This window comes from Pogona vitticeps, chromosome 1 (genome assembly GCF_051106095.1).
Source record: "Pogona vitticeps strain Pit_001003342236 chromosome 1, PviZW2.1, whole genome shotgun sequence".
NCBI lineage: Eukaryota > Metazoa > Chordata > Lepidosauria > Squamata > Agamidae > Pogona > Pogona vitticeps.
This window is the reverse complement of record NC_135783.1, coordinates 59,285,194-59,305,067: the sequence shown is the minus strand read 5'-3', so window position 1 is coordinate 59,305,067 and position 19,874 is coordinate 59,285,194. Positions and strand designations below refer to the sequence as shown.

Here is a 19,874-nt window from a genome sequence, read left to right as displayed (position 1 = left end):
TTCTAAAGGTAAAAAAATACTGTTACAAATTGAAAATGCCTTGTTTTCTGAATCCAACAAAGAACCACCTGAATGATTTCATTAATATACGGTACTGTACATGGTGTTTTTCTAGAGCTGCTTTGAAAAGTATCCATAAATCTCAGCTGGTATAAAATGCTGTGGCTAGAATGCTTGCAGAAACCTCTCTGCCAGAACATATAACATCAATATTTTCCCAACTTCATTTGCTCCTGTTCTCTTTTAGTACTAATTCAAAGTCAATGCTTCCCAATTCACGGTTACTGGGAAAAGGGCATGAATATGCTATTGCATTCATACTCTGCGGTTGGCTGATCACAGAACGTTGGGTTATTGTACGCCTTTGGTTTGATCCAGCAGGGCTTTTTTTTTGTGATGTCAAAGTGCTGACTGCAAGCTTTGAAGCCCCAAATGATTTAAACTGAGTTATCTAATAGACCACCACTTTCAACAAGAACACCCATAAACTCAGAGGTGGGCTCTGAAGGGAGAACCAATTCCAACTCTACCAGAAATATAGCAAAATAAGGTCATCTTAGAGTGTGGTTACATCTGGAATTGGGTTATTGTGTTTGAAATAATATTTTTAAAAAGTGTCTCCATGATTCACATGGTGTTTTTGTTTTTTGCTTTTGTTTTGTCTGTGACGTTTTTTTAAAAGTTGGAAGATGAAGTACTTTACTCAGTTGTGTGAAGGTTGTTCACTTGGGAAATCAATTTGTTTTCAATTGTTTTGGCTCATGTGAATGCACCTGCTTGTATAAATTGTGTCTGTGAAGTTTGCCACTCACTGGGATGCTTTCCATACTCCCTTGCCTTCTCCACACCCTGTGCTTGTGTGGGTGAATGTGTGTGTGTCTCCTTCACAAACCTAGCTCTATTTCTCTTTAAGATCTCTATTTGGTGACATTGCTACATATGGGGAGTCCTAACAGTTTATTTAAGGAGAACACTTTCCCATTATTGATATTGTTAGAATATCAAGGCATCAGAAACCTCTGCTTACTAATTTCGAATTTTCCACTGTCCATGATGGTTCATAATTTGTATATCCATGGATAAAGCTGAGTTAGTAGAAAGAACCAGAAGTCTCAAAACTGTATTTGTAATAAATTAAATGGTTTTCCTGAACTGCAGTGCATTATAGAGAGATAATAAAGATATCATAGTGTGACTAAATAGCTACATAAGATGATAAAAGAAAAGTAAATGGTTCAAGAACAGGAGTAAAGAAATAATATAGTGATGTTCAACAATGGCAAAATAAAGCTATTGGGAATAATACAACAACAGAGAACCAAGCTCTCCTGCATAATACGTTCATCATTCTAAACTCCCTTTGGGCCATTTAAATGCTAAATCATTCTAGTTTATGCTAAGCTACTAAGCATTCTAAGGAGTTCATAGTTACAATACTCTAGCACAGGCATGGAACAAAAAAAGAAGACAGAGAAGCAGAAAAGTGGGTGATACACATGGAAGAGAAATGGCAATTCCCCATACTATTCCCTTCTGGGAATTCCATTCTGGACTTTTTATGTTGATCAGAGTTGCAGCTAAAGATTTCTACAGTGCTTAGAGGCAGGTCCAGAAAATCTGTACTCTTCATTTATATGTTCATGCTTTTGTCAGGGAAAAATGTCATTGGTGTCCATGTAGACTTTCAGTCCTTTTTTATTTTTTGCAAGTACACCGTGTTTCAACATAGTCTCATAAATGGATGCCATTGTCTTCTGTCTTGTTAAATTTCTGAAGTTGTTGAGCTGCTGAACAAGACATTGCTTATCTTGTCTCCATCTTTCACAAGGGCTTACTTGCTCATACAGAAACTCCATCTTTTCAGTCAAAAAGTCTCATTTATACAGTTTTCTTGTCCTTGATTAATTTGTTTTCTCATTTGTCTTCTCATTTTTGTCATCCATTTTGGTTCCTCTTAATAAGTCTGTGGATTTGGTAGGGTCAAATTAACTCTCCTGCTGGAATAAACAATGACCGAACAATGTCACACATTGTATCAAAGGTTCTTTCATCTGTTCCTCTGCCAATATTATTTATGCCATCTTTTGCCAACAGTGCCCATCTGCACTCTACATAGGACAAATGAAACAATCTCTATGCAAAAGAATCAGACATCAGGAATGACAATACAGAGAAACCTGTTTCACATTATTTTAATTTACAAGGACATTGTACACAATCTAAAAATAACTATACTGGAAAAAAGAAACTATAGAACAAGAATCCAGAGAGAGACAGCTGAGATAAAATATATTATAAGCCAAAACTTTTTAGGAAACTACAAAATATTAGCATTACGATAATTGTACTGTATGTCCCAGATGTATCCCCCCACACTCAACAGATCCACCTAAAATACTCCAAAGGTAAACCAGAGAGTCTTAACTCATTGCTATTTTGCTGTTGTGGTAATCTATTGTGATGTGTGAATTACCCCAGACATCCTATAAAGAAAATGTCATTCGCTCTGTAAAAGGCCAGTCTCACCAGTATAATTTACTTATTCTACCATTGTTATTAATGACAGAGGTTCTTACATCCTTTATAGGACAAGCTTCAATGAGATATACCTATATATCAAAGACACTACCAACCTAGGCTTAAAATCCCATTGACTGTCTTACCAACCAACCACAATCTCTGTATTTTGATGTGTTGTATAAACATTTGCCATTTTATATCTCTGATATATAAATACAGAGCTCATTACACCCATGTAAAGATGATGCTCTAAAATTCTAGAAAGTAATGTGGGAAAGCCCAACCGGACGTAACAAAAACACCTCATGGATTAAAGACATTTGTCAAGAAACTCAAGGAAAACAAATGGATGCTATTTTAATAGCAACTAAAATGATCAAGAGGCAAGTAAAGGATGTGAAAAAATGGAGTGCTCTTGGTCCAGATGAGCTTTACGGATTTTGTTTAAAGCTTCTAACAAGTCTCCATCAACATATAGCAGTGCAATTTAACCATTTACTTCAAAATTTTACAACTGAAGACTGGATGACAAAACAGGCTGCACATTCTGATAATAAAAGCTAATCAAAAGGACAATGAACCCAGTAACTATTGACCAATTACATGTCTTCCAGCAATGTTCAAACTCCTCACAGGAGTACTTGCAAGATCTATATATAAATACTTAACTGAAAACTCCCTATATCCAACTGAACAGAAAGGGATACCAGACCTAGCACCGTTACACGACCAGCCTACAATCCGCCTTGATTCACAAGAAGAGACTCTTCTTCCTCCTTCTGGTCAACCTCCATCTCCACTACTTGCACATTCTCCATCTTCTGTGCTCGATCCTGCTTAGGTTACCATCCTGCCTAGATTGGCACAATTGAGCCTCATGTCCACGGGTTGTTCCATCTCTATGGACGATTCCGAATCACCTAACATTTCACCTCTGTGCAAGAGGTTAAGGAAGACCCATCACATGTCACAGATGTGTCATTCTGATGCCAATCCCGTATGACCCATGACTCCAACTGGGTCTCTGGCATCTCAAGAGCCTTCTAATCAGTATCACCACTCCAAACAAGTCATGCTCTATGAGCCTCCACAGTATTATGACCCTACATTCAAACACTCTCAACATTGAACATATCGGTATTACCAACCTGAGCTCAACTTCTATACGGACCGTCAACACCCTCAACACCGATACTATTACCAATCTGACTTCTCTGAATCTTCCCCTTCCCCTCAATATCGACCACGGTATCATGGCTTCTACTGTTCCTCGTCGGATGATGACTTCATACCACCCCCTCCAGTACCAAAGTCGCACACAGGAAAGAACAAAATTAAACATTGTCGGCCGTAGAATCTATTCCCTCACCTCATTTACTCTCTGTGCTGCCAATTATCTAGCAGCTATGGGAACTTATCATTGTTATCTTTGAAACAAAGCTCTCCCATCACTGCAATCAGCTTCATGTGAATACAAACATTGTGGCCTTGCTTTCCACCAGGAGGCCATGGCCCTTGCACGTCAGGAGCGTATCACAGCCAGACATATTATTGAAGCATCATCCAGGCACATGGCTACTGCTATAGCCCTCCGTAGACATACCTGGTTACGATATCTCAGATGACACTCACATGATAATCGAAGACTTACCGTTCGATGGTACCGGACTATTCGACAAAAAGACCGATGACATACTGGGCAACCTGCAAAAACTGAAAAAGACAGCATGATCATATAACACCCAATCATACTACAAGCCACAACGATATCAATGGCACTGTCCTTACTCTTACCAACAATTCAGATCATTCACTGACAAGAATAGGTATCCTCCACATCCTGCTCCTTCCTTTCAACCTAGACACGCAGTGCAACGTCACCGCCCCAAACAGTCTTTCTGTCACCCTGATAAGAAACAAAAACAGAATCTTTGACTTCCTCATCCCCCAGATCTGCTCAGCTTACCCTTCTTCACCCACTGTCACTTGTCTTTTGGGCCATCTTCCATCTTAGGCATCTATCACCACCGGCTCCTGGGTCCTCACCATCATCGCTACAGGTTATGCCATAGAATTCATCTTCCCACCTCCGCGATATCTTCTCTTAAAGGACACCATATCACCGGTCGATCCTTCAGAAGACGATCCAGGGGTCTTCTCCCACCATTTCACTGTTCCAAAATGAGACAGCGGTCTATGACCTATCTTCGATCTTCAGGACCTCAACTACTACATCATTCAGAGATGTTTTCGTATGGTTACACTAAAATGAATCCAACCCATCAAGCCTCAAAAGCAACAAAGAAAAATCCACTCTTACTCCCACACAACACATTGTCTATACAGTGGACCCTCGACTTACAGATGGCTCCACTTACAGACTTTTCGAGTTACAGACTTCTCTGGCCACAAAATTTAGATTCTACTTGCAGCCGGAGAATCGACCTACAGACCAGAAAAAAAACAAAATGGAACAAAAACGGAACAAAAATGGCCGGTTACGGATTAATCGGTTTTCAATGCGTTGTAGGTCAATGGAGCCTCAACCTACAGACCTTTTGACCTGCAGCCACTGTTCCACTACAGATTAATTTCACAAGTCGAGGGTCCACTGTATAGGTGCAGTCTTTGGCTCTACCAAGGCAAGAGTCTTTCTTCCTCTAGAAAGGGTGATCAAACTTCGCACACTCATCGGTCAATTTCTTCCTCACTCTTTCATCACAGTGCACTTGACTCAACATCTCCTAGGCCTTATGGCCTCCACCACGTTGGCCATTCAAAACACCATGCTAAAGATGCACTCTCTACAATTATAGTATCTCTCCCTCTTCAATCCTATGACAGACCCACCAAGCTCTTCTCTCAGCTCCTCCGGTGGGACACTCCATCCAACCTGTTCATCAGACAGTCCTTCGACTATCAGTTCAGATCACCACTGATGCAAGCCCTACCGGATGGGAGGTTCATTGCAATGACCTTCATATTCATGCTACCTGGTCCACGCAGAGCGGGCTCTTCACATAAATAATCTCAAACTCTTAGCCATTTTCAAAGCCTTCCGAGCCTTCGAACCAATCATTCTCGGCAATGCCATTCAAGTTACAACCGACAACACCACCATGTTGTTTTACAGAAACAAGCAAGGAGGCACACACTCCCTTCCACTGCTATATCTCACCATCCAATTCTGGGAATGGTGTCTAGGATGCCACATTTTTCCTGTAGCAGTACATATTGCCACTGAAGACAATCTTGCAGCAGACACCCTCAGCAGACTGCATACTCAGATGCACGAATGGTGTCTAGACCAGTCCGCATTTCTCCACCTTTGCAAGAGCTGGGGTCAAACACAAATTGACATGTTCGCCACATCCCATAACTCAAAATGCACCCTCTTCTATTCAAGGGCAGGCATGGGACATGGATCCCTCAGAGATGCACTGATGGCAGACTGGACCACACACTTCATCTATCTCTTTCCCCCACCCATCCCTCTCCTTCTCAGAACAATAGCCAAAATCCATCATGATCGCTCCAATGCAATCCTCATTGCCCCTTGATGGCCAAGACAACCATGGTTCACCATGCTCCGCTCCATTGCCACAGATTACCTCCAGCTGCCTCTCATTCCTCACCTCCTCTTACAGCACCAAGGCAAGACTCACCACCCCAATCTTCACACTCTCCATCTCACGGTGTGGAGGATTCACCTTCAGTAGACGCCGTCTTAGCTAACACCCAAAAACCTGCCACTGTTAAGCTCTATTCCTATAAATGGACTGCCTTCATAAAGTTTGCTCTTCAGCATCCTCTTCTTACCACTCCTACAACCCTGCAAGCTGTCCTCCAGTTTCTCTAGAATCTATTACATAAACAATTCTCCCTCTCTACTCTCAAGATTTACCTGTCTGCTATAATAGCTCATCAACCTCAAAATTCTGATGCTGCTCTGCTTTTTCATCATCCCACATTGAAACTGTTCCTTCGAGGTGTCTACAATATGCGTCCTTCTGCTCCCGCACCTTCCTCACAATGGTCTCTACCTGTTCACTGGCTTACCTGTGTTCCATTTGAGCCACTTGCTACTGTCTCAGAGCACCTCCTTTCCCTCAAGAACACTCTTCCTGGTCGCCATTACTTTTGCTTGTAGAGTCTTGGAACTTGGTGCCCTCAGGGTCGATCCTTCATTTCGTCACCCTCTTCCCTGATGTCTCCTTTCTACCAAAGGTTGTGTTGCATTTTCACCTCTCACAACCTATTGTTTTACCTACCTTTTTTTCCATCACCTACGACTGATCTAGAACAATCTCTAAACGTGTTTGATGTTAGACATCCACTTGCTTTCTATGTCTCACCGACTTCTTCCTTCTGCAAATCAAATCAACTTTTTGTAACACCACACCTCCCTCATAGAGGTTCCCATATTTCTTCTCAAACTATATCCTGTTGGCTTGTTTCCACTATAAAGCTGGCGTACCAACTCGCCAAACAGCCTCTACCTGCTGGTATTGAGGCTCATTCTACTAGAGCTCTGGCTACCTTAGCAATCTTTCTTCATGAAGTACCACTCCCGGACATTTGTAAAGCTGCCACATGGGCAATGCCATCTACATTTGCCACCCACTATCGCCTCGATCTGAGAGCCAAAAAGGATGCACCATTTGGGAGAGCTGTACTTTCTTCTCTTCTTCCATGACATCCCTCCTCCGGTAAGTTAGCTTGTTAATCATCCATTAGTGTGCCTTCACAGAGACCATGAAGAAGAAAGAGAGGTTACTTACCTGTAACTCTGGTTCTCCGAGTGGTCATCTGTGAATTCACACTTCCTGCCCATCCTCCCCTCTGTCCGTCACTCCTGTATCACTTTGATGCAGTGGCAGGCTGTTCTTCGGAACTGAGGTAATTGCCAGGACGGGTGGACTACGTGGGCGGTCCTTGATGAACATATCATTTCAGCCTATGATGCCAGATATGGTGGACAAAGTGCTTGATCGCTGCCGGGCCACCACCTCCTCTTTTGACCCTTGCCCAGCCTGGCTAATCAAAGTAGCTAGGCCTGTAACAATAGAATGGGCTACTGTGATAATTGATGGGGCTCTCCAGGAGGGCAAGAGGAACCTTGCCCTCAAGGAGACACTCATTAAGCCCATTAGAAAGAAACCAAATTTGGCGGCGGACGATATTGGCACTTATAAGCCCATCACCAATGTTTCTTTCCTTAGTAAAGTGGTCGAGAGGGTGGTGGCTGATCAGCTTCAGGCTCTTTTGGATGAAACCAATGCCCTGGATCCATTCCAGTCGAGCTTCAGGCCGCACTATGGCAGAGAAACAGCACTGGTCGCACGGTTGGATGACCGCTTGAGGGAGGCTGACAGGGCAAAATGTCCTTGTTGGTCCTCCTCGATATCTCAGTCACCTTCGATACCGTTGATCATGGTATCCTACTGGGGAGGCTCTCCGATTGGGAATCAGTGGCCTGGCATTTGCCTGGCTCCGATCTTACTTGGAGGACCATCCTCAGAGAATTCAGCTTGGGGAGAATATCTTGGCCCCGTGGAGTCTCAATTGTGGGGTTCTGCAGGGCTCGATCTCAATGCTGTTTAACATCTATATGAGGCCACTGGGTGAGGTCATCAGGAGGTGTGGAGCCTCGTGCCATCAGTACTTCAGTGGATGCCATTCTGTCCCTTCAGCGTTGCCTGGAGGCTGTACTGCAATGGATGCAGGAAAATGGGCTGAGGCTGAACCCAGACAAGACGGAGGTCCTGAGAGTGGGTGGCCCCTCAATTGGTGCCTTGGGAAACTCCCTCTCTTTTGGGGGTGTGTGACTCTCACCACAAAAAGTGAGGTTCGCAGCTTGGGAGTACATCTGGACCTGGCACTCACCATGGAAACCCAGGTGGCGTCAGTGGTCCGCTCCACCAATTACCATCTGTGGCGGATTGCCCAGCTGCGTCCCTATCTTGATGATGGTGCCCTTACCACTCTGGTCCATGTGCTTGTAATCTCGAAATTAGACCACTGTACTGTGCTTTATGTGGGGCTACCTTTGAGGTTGATGTGGAAGCTTCAAATGGTGCAGAATGAGGCAGCAGCCAGATTACTCAGTGGAGCGAGAAAATTCCAGCATATCTCTCCCATTCTGGCTGCTTTGCATTGCCTGCCCATTCATTTCCCCATTGACTTCAAAGTGTTAATGATGACATACAAAGCCCTAAACAGTTTAGGACCTCGATACCTGGCAGAACGCCTTCTCCCACCTAGATCTACTGAGTCACTCGCTATAGCCAGGATGGATGGCTGAGGGGTCTGACGCCAAGAGGGGCCTGGAAAGACTGGAAAGAAAGAATAAGAAACCGGGCCTTCTCGACAGTGGCCCCTCAACTTTGGATCAGCTTGCCGCCAGAGATCTGCCTGGCACCCTTGCTGGGTGTTTTCAAGAGCTAATTAAAAACTTGGCTCTTCAGGCAGGCCTTCCCTCCTGCCAATGCTTGATTTCCACTTTTCTTGGGTTTTTGTTGTTATCTTCCCATCTTGATTATATTATTATTATAGATTTTAATTGTTTTTAAACCCGTTTTGTGCACAATATATTGTGAGCTGCCCTGAGTAGACTCCTATCTAGAAGGGCGGGATAAAAATCTAATAAATAAATAAATAAATAAATAAATAAATAAATAAATAAATAAATAAATAAATAAAGAAAGAAAGAAAGAAAGAAAGAAAGCTCTAGAATATTCCAGAGACCTCTGCGCAAGCGCAGATTAAACCCATTAGTGTGAATTCACAGATTACCTCTCGAAGAAACAGAGTTACAGATAAGTAATCTCTCTATTTTGCTCTTGGTTCTTGTGGAAGCAAAATAATGGGTTTAGCACCCACTCATATGAACCCACCTGTGCTTTAAGATGTTATCTGTTTTAAATCTTGTTTTATATTACTGAGACTGTAAACCACCCAGAGTAGATTTGTTTGAATCCATATGGGCAGGGTAAAAACCAAATAAATAAATAAATAAATAAATAAATAAATAAATAAATAAATAAATAAATAAATAAATAAATAAATAAGATCAGTCTCAGAAGCCTAAAATGTTGATCATTCTTTAAAATCATTCAGATGGGTGGGCACTAAAGACAGGGCCTTTTACGTTATCTCCCACTAGTACAGTATATCAAAACTGCTCTCAGTTGCTACTATTTGAAAAGCTATCTAAAACTCACCTGTTTCAGATGGATTTTAGTTCATGTGTTTTATTAGTCAATCTGCTGTTTTATTGCTGTAATTCTGGATATGTTTTTATCTATTATCTGTGTTATATTCTATTTTATGGTTGTTTGTTGGATTTAGTGGGCAATTTAACTGTTTTCCTTCTTGCTGGAGTTTGAAGGACACGCAGTATATCCATGAGAAAAACAAGAGCATGGGTTAATATAGGAACTGCTAATGGCTCATAATGGAGGAGACTCCCTGAAGCAAATGAATCACCTTTATTTATTTCAATATTTATATATCATTTTTCTACGAATGCAACTAAGGTCATGTAGCACAGTTCAAATAAAAATAGTATATAAAGCTAATGAACAACACATTAAATAATCAAAATAGCTTTATTTATCTGTTGATGGACCTTTCCATAAGTGCTATTGTACATGTTAAAAGGTGTTTGAAGAACTCACTCTCCAAGTTACTCCAAAGTATTGTTCTAACAGCTATCAACTCTTTTTTCAGCATCACCATGTGTATCTGCAGAGCCCAAGGGCTTGGGTTTAAGTGTAGAAATAATAGTTAATCCCTATTACCTTAAAAGAAAAAAACAGGCTATTATTCTGTTGTGTTATGTGATCACAGAAGGGCAATAATACAGTGATAGAGCCATGCCACCCCATGGGGGATCAAAGGTTGGGCAATTCTGCAGCTAGGACCCTCCCTTATGGTTCTGTCAGATCGCATCCTCTATCCTCCCCCCACACACACACACACACATGGACATGTATGATGCCCTGCTTCAGCCAATTTTTCCCTTTGGTTGGGTGAGAAATTGTCTCCTGCCTTGCACTCTCACCAAGGCAGGAGAAGCCAGCTTGTTCCTTCACATGACTGTCTGCCTGCCTGCTTGGGTAGCTTTTTGTGCCTTAACATTTGTGTGACACACACAAGGTGTCCAACTTGCAACTCATTCATTGGCCTGCTTTCAAAACGTTGCTCTTTCTGCCCCACCCAACTCTCTGTGTGCACGTGTGCAGTGCGCATGTGCATGCAGGCATGTGTATTTTGCCGAGTCTGTTGTTCAGCAGGAAAAGGAGGAAGGGCAATATAGAAGAGCAGAGGGGAGAAATAGTGGGAAAACAGCTGCTGCCTCCATGTTTGTTTAGGTTCCATGGAGGGATCCTGCACTTATGAATTTGTGACTACAGTACTGTATTCCCCATTCTCTGAAAGGCTCCTGCTGTGTGCTTAGTTTCACACTGTTTTTGAGACATGTTGCCGAACCAGCTGGCTTTGCCTAAATGAGTAAGCTTATGTGATTTCCTTATGCTCTGAACAATATACTAACCCCAGTTTCAATTTCATAGTGAAAACCCATTAGATAGAGTGATCTTGATGCAAGGTTGCTAATAAATAAATATCCATGTTTAGGACCAGTTTACATAAAACTGTTTTGTCCAGCCTCACTCTTCCCTTGCTACTCAATCTTCTTAACAAATGTACTGTTAGAAAAACAATCTGTCTGGTGTCCAGTCCTATAAGCTAGCAAAATTCATCCTATATTCCTGGCTCACACAAAGTTGTTCAGTTGTTCTTGCAAGGTGACCTTGAATCTGTGTTCTGTGATGATCTACCCACTTAAACTGCTGCATAGTCCCCACATTTTCTTTCCTTTTCTTTTACATATTTCATATGACTTGGGAGTGGGGAGGTATATCTTGTTGCTTTCTATTGTCTGCAAATTGCAGTACAAAGGGTTAAACCTCCCTTCCATTGATCTCTTTTTGCATGCCATAGCTTCAGAGAAAGAACGAAATAAAATGTATGTAAAAGGTATAATTTTGTATAGCTAGACAAAATGCAAGCAGCACATGGGAGTTAATTTGTTGCGTGATGTCATCTGTCACAGTTTTTTTTACTTTTCTAAAGGTGTATTTCAGATATATGCAACATTTTTGGCTCTAATGGCTACACATAATGTTGGCTTGAGATACAGGGCCTAATGCATGCACACATCTACACATACTGTCTTATACACCAATACATACATCCAGGGATCCTGATATAAATTGTTTTAATTGCTGTTAGTAGCACTGGGATAAGAGCAATCTGTATCCAGACAGTGCTGTGGTGATGGGCGTGGACACAACAATTTCTCTACCTCCCTGGAAGAAATGCTCATATAGATCACTCTTTCATTGCTGTATTAGGATCTCAGGAAGAGAGTGAGTTTGATGTCAAGGGTGCAGATTATGGGGGTGGGGAACAGTCAAAGGCCTGGGGGATGATGCTAAGGCCACAGGTAGTACACTTTTGCTGTACAGTACATGTATTCACAAAACAGTTTCTATGCCACAGATGGATAAGTAAAAGATTCTTCATACTTACCTAACAGTTGGTCTCCATTGAGCCCAAGGATAAGACAGTTGAGACTTTTTGAAGCAATAGAACTCTTGGTCCAGAGTAGACAACAAAATATTGTACTACTATGCCATTAGTATTTGTTGCAAAACTAGCGAAATGTTTCCCCTTTATACCACTTTCACATTAACCTCATAGAGAAGATGAAAACTGACTGAATTGTTCAATAAATATTTTTGTTTACCTCCTGTCCTGGTTCTCTTCTCATTTAAAATATTTGGTTCATGTTAGGAAACCTCATCCATTCATCAGGGCTGGGGACAGTGTCCCTTACCACATGTTTAGCACTTGGAGCCAGCTTCCATTGCTGAGGAAATGTAAACTGAATTTACATTCCCTTGCAGCGTTTTATTTCCTCACTGTTGAGGTAGATTCAGACTGGAAGCTTCCACTTATGCCTTTTTCTGAAATACATTGCAGATAATTGATTTTACAGTTTGGTCCTTAATATACTTTGTTGAATATTTTCCCAGTGCAAAATTTTAAGGAGATCACATAAAATTTTAAGTCAGTAGTTTAAAATGCTCTGCTGTTGACATATTCAGCAAGCATTCAGTCGGAGGTAATGCAGCCACTCTTCCATTTCTGTTTCTTACTGAGTCATGCACCAGCCTGGCAAAGCAAAAAACTGTAGTGCCTGTGTGGTTCAGTGTTTTGTTTTTGAACCATCGCCCTAGTATGTTTAACAGGTTTTTTGCTTCTGAATGATGAAGCACTGACATTGATGAAATGCTGCGCTTTTTTTGTATAAAGTTGTTTACAAACGAGAAGTGGTGATACTAGTGAGAAACTGGAAGCCTATAGTGAAAAATCTGTAGCTTGGAGAAAGAATACATACTAATGTCCATTGAAGATAGTAGTCCTGGTAACAATGGCAGCAGGAGGGAGGGGAATTGCAGTGGATGCTGAGTTATCTTGGCCAGAAAAGTGGAGCAAGCTATTGGAAATAGGTAGTTGGTTGGTTTGTACAGCAAAGCAAAAGTGTGCTGCTTATATACCACTCCATAGCACTTAAAGCACTCTCTGGGCAGTTTGCAATTTAATTATGCAGGCTGCACATTGTTTCACCACCACCACCATGAGCTGGGTACTCAATTTATCAACCTCAGAAAGATGGAAGGATGCGTCAACCCTGCACCAGCTCCCTGAGCCCATCAGGATAAAACTTAGCTTGTGATAAGAGTCTTGACTGGAGTGTTGCAGTTTAACCACTATGGCATGATGCCCCTTATACGTTATATATATAATCTTAGAACTGCAGAGCTGGAAGGGACCCTATGGATCACCAAGTCCAGATGTAGTCAAGGAGGCACATTGGGGAATTGAACTCCCAACCTCTGGCTTCGCAGGCAGATACCAAAACCACTGAGCTATCCAGCAATTCACCATCAGTTCCTCACTGCAAAAAGACATTCCTTTTTAGTCTTCTCCTTTCCAAACTCTTGTACACTGCACAAGCTCCATTTAGGCATCCTTCAGTCTCGAGAGACTATGGTAACCTGCTCTGTATGGAGGACTTGAAACAGCGTCTAGTGTGGCTGAGAAAGCCAGTTCAAGAGTAACAATCCCTTCCACACTGAAGACAAATACAATCTGTACCCTGTCTAGCTCCATGATTTTACTGCTTTCGGGACTGCCTCTTTGCCTTGGTAGAGGCCATGATGCACCGCCTGCCTCCAGGCTGAACACTCAGATGTCAGGGTTTCCCATCTGCTGAGGCCCATTCCTAAGGTCTTCAGATCTTGCTTGTAGATATCCTTGTGCTGCAGCTGTGGTCTCCCTCTGGGGCGCTTTTCCTGCACTAATTCTCCATACAGGAGATCTTTTGCAATCTGACCATCAGCCATTCTCACAACATGCCCAAGCCAACGTAGATGTCACTCTTTCAGTAATCTATACATGCTAAAAATACAAGCTCCATTATCCCCTCTGATAATGGTAGAATAGCAAAATGTTTGCATTTTGTTTAGTTAATTTGCACGAGCAGTCCATCTGTCTTTGGACTGCTCATGCAAATTAACAGTTTTTCAGATTATGAACAGGTATCTATACCTGCCTGACTTTCTACCTATGATGCATAAATGGTTTCATGTTTTCATGACCTCTTTAAACAACATATAGATTGCAGCAGGATCCAGAATGCGGCAGCCAAACTGGTGACTGGTGTGAGGAAGTTTGATCACATTTCCCCAGTCTTGGCTCACCTCCACTGGTAACCTGTGGCATCCTAGGTCAAATTCAAGATTTTGATTATCACCTATAAAGCCCTTCACAATTTGGGGCCATGTTATCTGTTGGAACATCTTTTCCTAAGCTCACCTACTGCTCTACTAGCTCTTCTGAGGCAATACTCCTCCACATAGCCACTTCAAGGGAGACCAGGAAATCATCCACCAGAAATAGGGACTTCCAGTTATTCTGGAAATAACTACTGGTGGCAGTGCTAGATTTATAAGGAAGTAAAGGAGACAAATGCCCAATATCCCTGCCAGAAGGGCTCCCCCATAAAAAAAATACAAGAATTAAAAATTAGTTTCTTTTATTAAAATTTATATTGGGAAATAATACTTTGCCTGCAATCATATGTAAAAGTGCCAGAATTAACCATTAAGCAAAATAAGCATGTGTCTAGGTCCTTAAGGGAAGTGGGAGACCCCACAGAGTTTGCGAAAGGAAGACTAGATTTTTGCTCGCCTTGGCCAAAGCAAAGATCTGGAGCTGATTTCCTGTTTCCTTCCAGTTAGATAGAACAGATCTCATGCTTCCTTCCACTTAGCTGGAAGGAACTGGAAACCCACAACCCACAGATGGGCAAATATAGCGAAATATTTGGAAGAGAGAGAATAAAAGAGCACCAACTGTGAAGCTCCTGTCAGACACTCATTGGCCAGCAAGATCTGATACTACTGAAGCCTTTGTACAGTATATGGATACAACTGCATTCAAAATGCCCTCAGAGATACCGAATGTGACTTGGAGCAAACACCTAAAGCAAGACATGAAGCTCAGGCATTGACAGACAAAATGGATTCTCTTGAGACTGCTCTGAGGGCCAAAATCTGGAACTTAAATCTTGAACTGTTCAACAGCAGACAATAAGCTATTCAAAGATCTGATCTGAAGAATGTGGTGGACCTAATTTATTCTCTGGAGGAGTTTCTGAAATCACTTCAGGATAGGTTTGAAGAGTTGGAACTGGATGCCAGGAACCTCTATGGCAACTCAGACTACAAAGCAACTACAGGGAGGCCAAGAAAGAGAAACAAACCTTATGATGTGAATACAACATCAGTCTCAGATGAACGTATCACTGCTTCCCCTCATGATTTCAGCAAGGCTTTCATAGATGAAACTGTCCAGTTTGCAGCCTTTGCCAAAACTCAGGTCATGTCTCACTCCATCTCAACAGGCAGTTTTACTCCATGATGAAATACTCACTTATATCTTTCCAAATATTAATGTAGCTCTTAGAATATATTTGAGCCTGGTGGTCACTAGTTGTTCAGGAGAGAGATAATTCTGCAAATTGACACTAATAAAGAATTATCCAAGAACCATGATGATCAATGAAAGACTTAAGTGCTCTGTGGCTACTGGATGTAGAGAGCAATGTCCTAAAGAAGATACTGTACAGTCTGAGGAATTCACTAAAGATTTCTCAGATGCCAAGTGTAGAAAGACAGACTTTTTGTAGATATTCTAGTATGATGCATATAGGTCTAAATTGGTAAAACTTACTGTACTTAGCTTAGAGAGAAGCGTTTTTGGCAATACTGATGAGTTTCTCTTGCGGCTTTGTTTGTTACGTATATGCCTCACCTCATGTGCCACTTTTTATCCTGTAATTTATGCCTTTTGGAGTTTTCGGTTAAAGTGTTATTTACTTGTTTGATCTAATTTATGGTTATTGTGTTTTAGCCTGCTGTAAGCTGCCCAGAATAGTGCATTGCATTAATGAGGTAGTATATAAATCCAAGAAAGAAAGAAAGAAAGAAAGAAAGAAAGAAAGAAAGAAAGAAAGAAAGAAAGAAAGAAAGAAAGAAAGAAAGAAAGAAAGAAAGAAAGAAAGAAAGAAAGAAAGAAAGAAGCTTACTATTTGATGATACCACATTTCAAAGAACATGAAGTTGTTTTATCTGACACCAAAGAAGTTCAGTGTCACAGGCAGAATCTTAATCTTCTGGTTTCTGAATATTTGTCTGATAGACTATTACAGTGAACATTAGTCATGCATAACAGTTTTTGTCCCAAACAAATTTATGAATATGAAAAAAATGTTGAAAGCCGACTGTGCTTTGTTCATCTTTCATTCAGTATGAATTAGTGAACGCTTTCACAGGCTGGGGCCTTCCCCCCCTCCCCCCAAGCATCCATTAAGAAATAGAATAGTTACTGAAGTTGACAATTGAAGCTACACTTCAATTGTCAAGTGACACCTGCTTTCTACAACACATACTTGAGAATATGAAATAATATTTTTTTTCTGAATCATTTCCCCACATAGACATGAAAAAAGCCTATCTGATGGGTCCTCTTTTTTGCATTAATATTTTCAGTTTCATTCAAGTAATACAAAAAACTTGATTGCAGTAATATTCACATGCAGGATACAGTTGTTTACAATGCAGTGTGAAGGAGAAAACATTGTCCCGCAGCTAATTATCATAATCAAGTTATTAAGTTGATATGGATTGGGGAACATTTTTTATTCTTTTTTATTTCTCCTGTCCCATGTAGACAAGTGATTTAGACTGAGAAGTATTAAACACTGTAACATGTTGTGCGATAATTCTGGAAACCATAGGGAAATGAAGGCAACAGGAATGGAAAACATTATTTACAAACATTGTGCATACGCTTCCTAGAATTTAAACCACTGTTTTTCAAACATCTTGTAGTTGCAGCATGCTTATTTTTTGCATTAAAATTGGAAGCACTTTGTATTTGCACTGCTATTGTGTTTCCTGGAGCACAGTGGTACAGATAACACTTTGGAACTTCACTGAGTTCTCTTTGGACTAAGTAGAGAAAGGAAGGAGAGAGGAGAGTAGTGGAATCATATTGAACAGATCAAGGAAAGGTGTTTTGCTCTTTTTCTGATCTGATCTTTTTCACTTAGCAGAAAGGGAGAGCTATTGATTCTTGAAGGTTAGCTGATGAGCAGAAACAGCAGTGGAAAGCAATGCTGATGGAGGATCTTTCACAGACAACTGTGGTGACATTCAAGCTAACACTTTTAGTACTGTACTAAAGGCAGTACTGGTAAACCACTTCTGAATACTCTGTATCATGAAACTCAGTGTTAAGACTATCTAAAATGAAAAAAGAAATATGTCAGAAACCATTTAGTCAGTTACTGGGGCAAAGGATAAGTACAAATAATGCCATTTATAATTAAGCACCTGGATTAAAGTTAAAAGGATGCCTAGCTGCTGATGTGCACAGAGGCAAAGGGAAAACTCAAAGCAACTCAATGCATGTAACTGGAATATGAATATGAAGCTGAGTTTGAAATAATAAAATAAGAAATGGAACATTCTAATATTTACAGTACTTGGCATAAGAAAACTAAAATGGACTGGAATGAGGTATTTTCATTAGATCATTTCAAAGTATTTTACTGTGAAAATGGTAAACTCAGAAGAAACAGTGTGGCTTTAATAGTGAGACAAGAGATATTATTCCCATGGCATAAAATTGCCCAAAATGTAAGGAAAACGTGTAAGAAAAATATTAGCCAGCAATTTAAAATCTGAGCGAGCTTTCATTATCTTTATTATTATTATTACTATTATTTCAAATGAGTCCTTGCATCCCAAGAACGTGGACAGAATTAATCAGGAAGTCTCGGAAGAAGAGACTAAAAATAGATTCAAGAGCCTTCGTGGCAAACGATCTGCTTGGGGATAAGTTTTGTCAAATGGGGTCACAGAAGCCTTACTTTTTCTGGATAAGCCGAGCCTCTCGCTCAAGAGATTTTGCCAAACCGGAATCTTCACGAGGGCAAACTTTAAGCTGCGCAAGAAGCCACCGCCCGCCTTTCGGGTCTCTCCTGTGGGGCCTGCCGGGGCTTCGGTCACCCCACCTCAAGGCGCTAGCCCTCGTGGTTTTATCGCGCGCGTGGGAGAGGGGGCGCCCGGCTCTCCCTCTTTCGAGGTGCGCGGACGGGGGAAGAACGTGGCGCCCCCGCCGCCGCTGCCGCCGCCGGTGCGAAGGGCGGGGATTGGTGGGTGACGTTTTGTTTGCAGCAAGTAGAGGCGAGCGTGCCGAGCGAGGAGGTGGCGAAAAGCTGCAGCGGCCGCCGAAGGTGCGAGAGAGAAAGTGAGCCGGGCTGCCAGCGCCGGCCGCCGGGGCGAGCGAAAGGAGCCGTGCGCTCAGCTGCAAGCGGCTTCAGGATGTAGGCGATCGGCGGAAGAGCTCTCGCTGGCAGAAGGGCTCATCATGAAGAAACATTCGGCCAGGGTCGCCCCGCTGAGCGCCTGCAACAGCCCCGTGCTGACTCTCACCAAAGTGGAAGGTAATCCTGCGCGCAGCTGGACGGAGTGGCGCGGGTACCGCCGGCTTAGGCGGCGCGACCCCGCGCCTCTTTTCTAGGCAGGAGCCCCGCGCAGGGAAAGATTGCGCGTGGGATTGTAGCCTTCGCCGCCTCGCAAGCAGGAGAGCCCTTGCTCGGGGGCGCCAAGCGGCCGCGGGGCCTCCCGGCGAGAGCGAGGGCGAGCTTCGAGCCCCTTCCGCGGAAGCCCAACTGCGGCGGGATGCCGGGCACCTGCTCTGCGTTGCGGTGTCCCCGACGGGCGTGGTGAGGGAGCGGGGGCGGCGGGCGGCCCCGCTCGGGCGGCGGGTGGCGATGGGCTTGCCCGCCTGCCACCGCCGCTGCCGCTGCTGCTGCAGTCTCTCCCGCCCTCCTGGCGAAGGACTGGTGAGGGGGAGGGAGAAAGGGGCCGATTAGGACATGCCTGACTGGGCTCCCTTGAAAGGAAGCTTTCGCCAATGCGGACTTTGCAGTCCGGGGGCCCTGAATGTCACCTTTCCAGCCCGACTCCCTCCCTCGGCCCCTCTCTCTGGGGAGCGGGGCATTGGAACGAGAAGGCGGCCCTTGCCCTGTGCCCTGCCAGAAGTTCTCTTCGCCGATTCAAGGTAGACACGGGAGGAGTCGGTGGTGTCAACTTGGTGCAGTGGGGGAACCCTTATCTCACAAATCGCAGTTGATAGTGGAAGGTGTCTAACGCTGTGCTTGTTTGTTTGTTTGTTTAATTTATATGCCGCCCACACTACCCAAAGGTCTCTAGGCAGCTTGCAACGATTAAAATACAGTAAAAAAAAGATAATGAAAATACAGTTAAAATATATACTCTAAAATTGCCATCAGGATCCACAGTTGATATTATTTCAATTAAAAGCCTTCTGGAACAGGAAGGTTTTGACCTGCTTCAGCGCCAGATTAATCTCAATTGGGATGGTGTTCCATAGTCTGGGGGCAGCTGCCAAAAAAGCCCTTTGTCTACAAGACATCCCTCTTACCTCCTTGAGTCTTTCAAAAGGGCCCCCTGGCTAGATCTTAACTGCAGGGTAGGTTCATATGGAAGGAGATGGTCCTTCAGGTATCCAGGACCCAAGCCATTTAGGGCTTTATATGTCAAAACAAACACTTTGACTTGGGCCCGGGCAACAACTGGTAGCCAATGTAAGTTAAACAGAATCGGCTTGACGTGTCCCCTATTGGC

General features: G+C 42.7%; 1 protein-coding gene and 1 long non-coding RNA gene across 5 annotated transcripts in view; one reads left to right on the top strand and one right to left on the bottom strand.

Moving 5' to 3' along the window:
* The window catches only part of SLC35F3 (solute carrier family 35 member F3), a 166,722-nt gene that overhangs the window by 90,411 nt on the left and 56,437 nt on the right, over positions 1 to 19,874 (top strand). Inside the window, exon 1 of one of the 4 annotated variants that reach the window (XM_020786881.3) lies at positions 18,406 to 18,667. The exons of the other annotated variants lie outside the window; for them this stretch is intronic. Coding sequence (XP_020642540.2) covers positions 18,592 to 18,667 — 76 coding nt within the window. The 5' untranslated portion in view covers positions 18,406 to 18,591. Of the gene's footprint in view, positions 1 to 18,405; positions 18,668 to 19,874 lie in introns of those variants that run through there. 4 annotated transcript variants of the gene reach the window in all.
* On the bottom strand, positions 1,858 to 4,444 carry LOC110075528 (uncharacterized). Its single transcript, XR_002299982.3, has 3 exons — positions 4,315 to 4,444; positions 4,172 to 4,233; positions 1,858 to 1,997 (listed from the first exon to the last, which is right to left on the bottom strand). It is a non-coding gene; the product is annotated as an uncharacterized LOC110075528 (long non-coding RNA).